Below are 7,952 nucleotides of genomic sequence, written 5' to 3' on the forward strand. Positions count from 1 at the left end.
ATCCAACCTAAACCTCCCCTGGCACAGTTTAAGACCATGCCCTCTTGTCCTGCTGCTGGTTGCTTGAGAGAAGAGATCAACGTCCACCTGGCTTATCACCTTGTTGTTCTCTTTTTCAGTAGTTCCCTTAGCTTTACCACAATAAACACAGTTCTTAACACTGCATACCTGAAATCCCTTTTCCACATTGCCCGTGTTGGGTGATCACCTTAAAGTCCGTAAACAAGGACTTGGGTGCTCTTATTTGATAAAGCTGCTCACTGCTCCTCTGACAATGGTCTTAGATTTCTATCCAATATGGTTTTTGTTATTAAAAATAAAATAAGAATGATAGAACTTATGCTCCATTAGAAAAGTCACGTTACAGGGCTTTAAAAACAGGCTTAGAGCTCAAAGGGACAATAAAATAAGAGAAGGAATGATGTTTTTTCTGGTCTGGGGTTTCTGGTGCAGGGTTATGGGCAGAGAAGGAAGCAGCGCTACCACAGAGCAGTCAGAGGTGAGAGAGCAAACATCTTGCCTGCTGTGCATACAGAGGGTTTTTCTGTTATCCCATATGCCCTGGTTCTACAAATCTTTTAGGCTAAAGCGTAGGTGTGTCTGCTGAGGAACAGCTCTTTGAAGAAGCTGTAGGTGTAGCATGTCTGTTATTAATCAGGCTGGAGATCACTCTCCAATCATGGAAAATGAAATGAACAGTTAGTCAGTGGGTGAAAAAACAAAGACTCATCTTTCAAGCCTTCTTACCAGATGAACAGACACCTTTTGATGACACTAGCTTTCTTGTTTTCTTTGTTTTCTCATTCCTATATTAATCTATTGGATATTTAAAATCTAGTGTAGATAGTGACTACCATACTAAAAATATGATTATGCTTAGAAGATATCTTAAATATTAAAAAGGTAAGGACATAATCAGAAAAAATCCCATAATGACAGTTGGAATAGCTAATAATGCTGATAATGAAATCTCAGATCATCACTATAAATTATCACCTATTAAAAATTAATTGGTTATTAAGTGTTACTTAGAGCTCTACTACTATCTTGATGATGTGAAAATCATTCCTGATTTTCTGGCATAGGAAACCTCATGCATTATATGCCTTTCCTTCAGACATTTGTAGCACTGCTGCTCTGAAAGTATCATTGCTGGAGGTTTGGAAACTTGTAAGAACTCTTTTCAGATGCCAAGAAAAAATGCATACATATTTGGAGCACATGATCAAAACATATGAAAATAATCATATAAGAAATGTCTTTAGGACTTCTCTATTCTACACAAATGTTACATCCCCAGGAAATGGCTCTATAACAAGAATTAACACTGAACAGACTTCTACTGAAAGAAAATGTTGCTCAGCCTCAGTAGCCTGTTTCCAAAAAATACCACTTTGAGTTCACAGAGCCTTGTGTAAAGGAAGAATCACAGTCTCAACAGCTTAATTCCACACTAAGGAGAGGAACTTGGGGAGCAACAGATCACACCACCTCCTGATCATTCTGACAGGAGCAGTACTGGAATTCTACTTTTGCACTCTTTGCCCTGCACATAACCGCTACTTATATGTAATCTTCTATTTTGTTCCTTTCTCAGCTCTAGATTAAAAATATAGACTTTTTCATCTTTGTCCCCTAATAGAGACACAGGTGTCTGTTCCCTGATGCACATCTCCCTGAATGAGGTCTGACATTCCTTCTCTTCCATGCAGATGATCTAATTATTCCCACATGCTGCTGAAAGACGTTGCAGTTTACATGCTATGAGATGTCTCACAGTGTGTCTCGCTGACATCTGTTCTAGCTGACTTCTTGACAGCCAGCACCATTATGCAGCATAGGGCAGGACTTACAGACAACTGACATGACACAGAAAGTACCATCTGCATAACCCTTAAATCTTTAAAGTCAACTTCCAGCAATCACAGATGCAATTTCTTCTATTATTTATGAGCAGGCTGTGAAGACATATTTCAAAGAACAATTTAGCCTTTAATAATTTTTCAGCTTTTAGGGAGCAATGACTGTTCAGAGTGAATTTACAGAAAACACATCAGTATTTCGAATTTACCAGTCAGAATACCCTGCAGTATAAATTGTCATCTGCTTACAAGAATGGAGTAGCTCATAAGATGTAGCATGTCAGATAAATATATTAGGAATACTGTAAGAGAAAAAAACCACGCATTTTTCCTTATTTTCCTTTAAAATATGCGAGATTTGCAAACACACACTTATTCAAACCTTCATTTCAAGTTAGTCATCATAATGTTTCACTCTCCAGTTCTTTATATGCTGTGAACCTCCAGTGTCTATGCAGTTGTTTCTAAGGTAACAGATCAAGATGCCTTGTGAAAAAATGAATCAGATCTTGAATATTCAAGACATCTCCAGTTGCAGAAATGAGAAAGGGCAGTATTATCTCAACTGAGGGTTCTCAATACCTTTTAGACCCTGACCTAATTTGCAGGCAAGAAAAATATAATCCATAAGGCTGCAAGTGTGCGAGTACAGTAGCTCATGCAGTTTCAGGCATGTAAACTGTCAGAAATTTTTAATCAGAGCCATAATTAAAGAATTAGGGAGGCTGTTCTAAACAGTCTCATTGCCTCATTGAAGGGTACACACACACAGAATGCAGATGAAGAATGTGTTTGGTAGGATTGAACCTTCATTATAACCACTGACAGCTGCACTAAAATCTTTCTGTCAGGCATGTGATGCACAAACCAAAAAACACATTAAAAATTAACGTGAACCAGCATATGAAAATAAATGCATATACACCTTTCTCAAGAGACCAAATTTGTATTATTTCCACCAAAGAAAACAAATTGATATCTTTCACAGGTCTTTCACAGGATTACCTGGGTCAATCATTTTCAGTGAATGGAATTATTGGGGTTTGTTGAGGTTTTTTGCTGTTGGTTCGATTGTGTGTTTGTTTTCTTAAGCTGGTTAAAACTACCTTTTGTTTATTTCAAAGCCTATTTTGCTTATTATCTGAGTCCAGAATTCATATAAACATTTAAATGCAAGTAAGGCACATAGAGAAAATATTAACTGAAATATGTAAGGCTTTTAGAAAGCTTTTGTTGCTACAAAAATGTAAACTCTTTGCTTAACAATCTCTGACATATATTTATTGATATGCGCACACACCCACGAACTGTGATAAAATAATCATAGGGTATTTTTCAAATGCATATCAGGATGGGATCTAAAAAATCAAATTCATAAAAAAGGATCAGACTTGATAAAAACCTTCAGAGCTGTATTATTTTCCATGTTGTGTAAGGAAAAATTGAGGCATAGCACCCTGGTAACTTGGGGATCAGACAAAAGTCATGGTCATAAGACTTTACAGGTCATGACTGCTTCTACCTGTTTTCCTGTTTTTGAACTAGCTCCAAATGCTCCAAATGCTACTGCATTACAAATTATTGCTCACTACAAATGCATGGAATAAAAACTGTGCTGAATATTTACATAGGCTTGTTTGGCAACATTCTTCAGTGACTACTCTGCATGTAGAAAATATTAACAGATTTTGGGACTTGTATCATTTAACAAACTGAAAGGCAGTTGTATTGATTAGGGTCTTACGTTCTTGGAAAGATGTGAAGAGCATCTGGAATCGGCTGTTTCGACTGCCTTCATCTGCCCACATGCGGATTACACCAAGACCTGTCCGCAGCATTACATCATTAGCAACAGTGCTGCAAAACTTTGCTTTCAAATCCTCCACGGAGCTGCTTCCATCATAGACAGCTACAAAATTCCTTTTGCATTCATTGGAATTCTGCATCTCGTAGTCCAAGAATCGCAAATAGATCTATGAATCAATCAGACAACAAAGGCAACATGTACAGATATTTGAGAATGACTGAAAAAACATTAAGCAACTTTGCTCTACCTTGTAGGAGAAAGAGTACACAACACCACCATCAGAATAATTTTTCTGGAGCTGGTGGCACTTCCTTGTAAGGGTATTTATATGTAAACTGAGTACTGTTTGTATTTCCTGGTATTTTGTCCTGCTTCGAATCTATCTGAAAATCTAGGTAGCTTTTTGTTCTTATTTGCTATAAGGTCCTAATTTCAAAATATATACCTTCCTTTCAGAAGTATGTATGAGAGTTCTTCAAGCTGAAGGACAGATAAGCTAGAAATTTCTTCTTTCACTGCTTGGCACAATATTGCTCTATTACATGCCTGGCATGGAAAATAATAAGGCAAATCATTGCATCTCCCTCCACAGAGTCAGTATGTGTCATCTTTCTATGTCCCTGCTACACTGGTTCAGGAAGTGAGAATCTGACAGCCAGACAGAAATCAATCATTACTCTTTTTACCTTTCCTCAAGCAATTTTTCCACCATCTTGGCTCTTCTAAACAAAACATTGTGGTATATAACTTCATAATTTAACAGGGTTGAAATCAGGCTTACTTTGTGGAAACTTCTAGAAACATAGAAAGTTTCTTAGGAAATGTCTCTTGCATGCAAACTAAGTTGTCTCATAAAGTAATAGATTTAGTGCCTTTTGCAAAGAACTCCTTAAATTTACCTAAAAAGAAGCAGGGGTGACCATAAAAGGCTATAATTTGATATTCAAGTGTATATGGACTTTAACATTTAAAACCACTAATTTTAAAAGTATTTGATTATACATGCAAAGTCAAATATTACATTAACAAAGAAGGCAAGTAGTATTTTCAATAGATACATGACACATAATCAAACTGTCAATGGTACCCAGGAGACTTCAGGGTGAATTACTGCAAAAATAGCATAAAAAGAGAATAAACATATCCAGCATAGAGCTGTATGCATCTCCACTTGAAAAAATAACCAAAAAAGAAACTCCACTGTATTAGACATAAAATATACTTTTTTTGAAACAACTTCATTGACTTCAGGTATTTTTTTACATGCACAGAACAATTGCTTTAATACACTTCTCTGACTTTGCATAAAGTACACAAACATAGCATACCCTAGTAGCAACAAGACTCACCATTTCACTTCATGAATACATTAAAGCACTTATGGTTTGGGCATTATGTGCTCTTTAGCAATGTGCTACTGTTTAATAATAGCTCAGATTTTTTTTATGAGCCTTTTCAGGTTGCATATTATGGTGCGTTTTCATTCCTTGTTAGGCTTTGCATAAGTATTTCTCTAAAAAGAGTATTTGTAGAAAAAAATTTTACTCACAAGTAAAATTTGGTATACTAAGTTTCATTCTGCTTGCCAAGCCTTTTTTCTAGTATGTTATTTCTTACAGTAATCCTTACTTATGTTCCATCCTTCCCATCCTTCAGAATAATTCAGAGGAACATATTTCAGTTAAATTCATTTAAGTGAATTTACTTTCACCATGTGTCTTGGGTTTAACACACTATAAATTAAGAAGCTGTTTGTATTGGTCTCTACGAAATGGAGCAGTTAAGAGCAATACACAAAGAAATATTCAGATTAAAATATCCTACGTGAAGGCATACTTTTTACAGTTTTTTTTACTTCATATATTGGTTGCTCCAGTAAAGCAGTGGAATTATACATACTATTGTCCTGACAGAGAAAGATTACACATGGGAGAGGGAGATATGGGAAGAGGAAGAGCCATGACACCCACACCCAACAACTGACCCATAGCTGGGACACACCAGAGACCTGCTTCTGTATGCTGGAGACCAGTTGCTCCTGCTCAAACAAGACTGTAACAGGCTGTGCAGCCCTGGCACCCAGCCTCTCCTGTGCATCTGCTGAGAGAGTCCATAGTCCATCTCTGCGTAACGTACAACAGGGAGTTAAATGCACACTTTGCTTTTCTTTTTCTCCATTAACAGTATTAGTCTGCTTCAGACAGGTGCTTCAGTGCTTGCCAGCTTTGTTACAGGTAATGCAATAAAACCCTCCTGCAGCTGATTTTATGCAATATTATATAAATGTGACTGTTTTCCAGGAAGCAAAGTATGTCAGGTTGCTGTCTCACAGAGAAGAACAGATGGCTTCCAACATATTATTGTCATGAATCATGACTTCAACACTATATATGCCTATCATATGTATGCCATCTGCATGTTACAATATACCATATATATATGATAGACCACACAGATATAATGCAATGTATCACATCACATTTTTATCTATTCCAATTTTCAAGAAAGCTCTTATTTACTGCAGAAAAAAAAAAATTATCTTAGTCTGTCTACAGAATAACAGTAAAATTACACCTACTGAGTGAAAGACCTCTCATACTTGTTCACATGTTCTTTACTTCTACCCTGCCTTCTCATATATGTGCATTTATATGTACAAGTATATGTGCATATACATACATATAAGCACATGTCTAGCTTGTAAAGGGTATCCCATTTCAGTACTGCGATGCAACTTTTATGAGTTTTCATTCTTACAAGAAATGTGTGCTAATCCTCACTGTGGTTACAAAATACCATCTCTCACAGTAATTTCCAGCATTCATCAATTATTCCTGTTCTGCTCAAACATCCTGTTCATACAACAGTACAGCCAAAATCTTATTTCTATGGGTTTATCATTTGACATTCTCTAGTTTCTGGCATCACACTGGCCTTATAAAACAGAAAAATATTTCTTAGAGTAGCAGTAGGATTCAAGAGAATAATAACTTAGCATTTTGCTTTGAGTCTTTCAGTGAAGCAGACAACACCTTCAGTTCTTCCTAGGACTGAATTATGCTGTCAATCATACCAGTTCATTGCTCTCTGCGAGAAATTCAGCTAACATCATAACATATATAGACTTGATAGGCACTGGAACCACTGGAAAGAAATATTTGATTTAAAAATCTACATCTATCCTTCAGAAGAAAGATGCCACCTTCTCCAATGGCATGAAGTTTCATAAATTAGACAAAGCAAATTCCTGATATTCTGAGGTGAGTTGGATTTTCATTCTCAAAATCTCCTTTGGAGATGACTACTCCCAGAATTTCATATAAAATAATGAGGACTTGATACAACACTCACTGAAACCAGTGGGTATTTTTCCATTTACTTATTTGGATCAGACTTTTGGATTAAGACTGCAGTGAATTTTCAAAAACAGGAAACTGATTACATACACCGACAATCTGATGTTGGATCAGATTTTATTTTAAAGCACTGGAATAATTTAATTGCATCTGCACGCCTCTGCCAACTTTTATGGTTTTATAACTATATATTTGCCATTGTTCCTGTCACTAGCTGTAAGACCCACACTGGTAGAAGAAAATGACTAATAAATTGAGTTCCCCGAGGAAAGAATAAAACTGATTATATGACAAACTCTTACCTAATGCAAAATATTCCCTATATATAGCTTTTTGAAATCAGTGGCAATATTCTCATTACTTTCACTGGTATGTGGATCTCACTAAAATAAATTAATCAGAAAGTGAAATAAAAATTATCAATATTTCTGGTTATGTCATTTACAAAGACCTTAGCCGGTACTTCTACCAGTAGTGGATAAGGAACTTTGTTCCCCTGAAAGAAAACAAATGAGCTAAAGAAGAAGTCACCAACTCAACCACCATCTGCTTTCATTAAGAAGTTTTTCACTGATGCCAATAGGAGCTTTTGAAACGAACATTTCCATAGATACTGATACATTATATTACCATAATCAGGGCATTCTTGTTGAAGAGAACATCTTCTTTGAAAGGAACATAACTGCTATATCTTCTTTCATATTTTTGCTGCAAAATTTTAATAAGATACTTTCTTCAAATCATCAGTTCCACATTACCTAGAGGAGTGGGCTGCTCAAGTATTAGATCTACTGAGTTTTGAGATGTCACAGCAAATGCCAATGTCGTTAGCAACAAAACTGATTAAGCCTCACTGCAAATGTGGCATATATAATTTACACTCAGTCACATTATATTTTAAATAATTGTCTTGTCATCCTTAAGGTT

General features: G+C 36.1%; 1 protein-coding gene across 1 annotated transcript in view; it reads right to left on the minus strand.

The window, feature by feature from the left end:
* Positions 1-7,952, minus strand: part of NETO1 (neuropilin and tolloid like 1) — a 65,120-nt gene that overhangs the window by 13,431 nt on the left and 43,737 nt on the right. The window contains exon 7 of the mRNA XM_027678170.1: positions 3,607-3,835. Within this exon, the coding sequence (XP_027533971.1) occupies positions 3,607-3,835 (229 nt within the window). The remainder of the gene's footprint in view (positions 1-3,606; positions 3,836-7,952) is intronic.

This window comes from Neopelma chrysocephalum, unplaced genomic scaffold (genome assembly GCF_003984885.1).
Source record: "Neopelma chrysocephalum unplaced genomic scaffold, ASM398488v2 Primary Assembly neopelma1_22b, whole genome shotgun sequence".
Classification (NCBI taxonomy): Eukaryota; Metazoa; Chordata; class Aves; order Passeriformes; family Pipridae; genus Neopelma; species Neopelma chrysocephalum.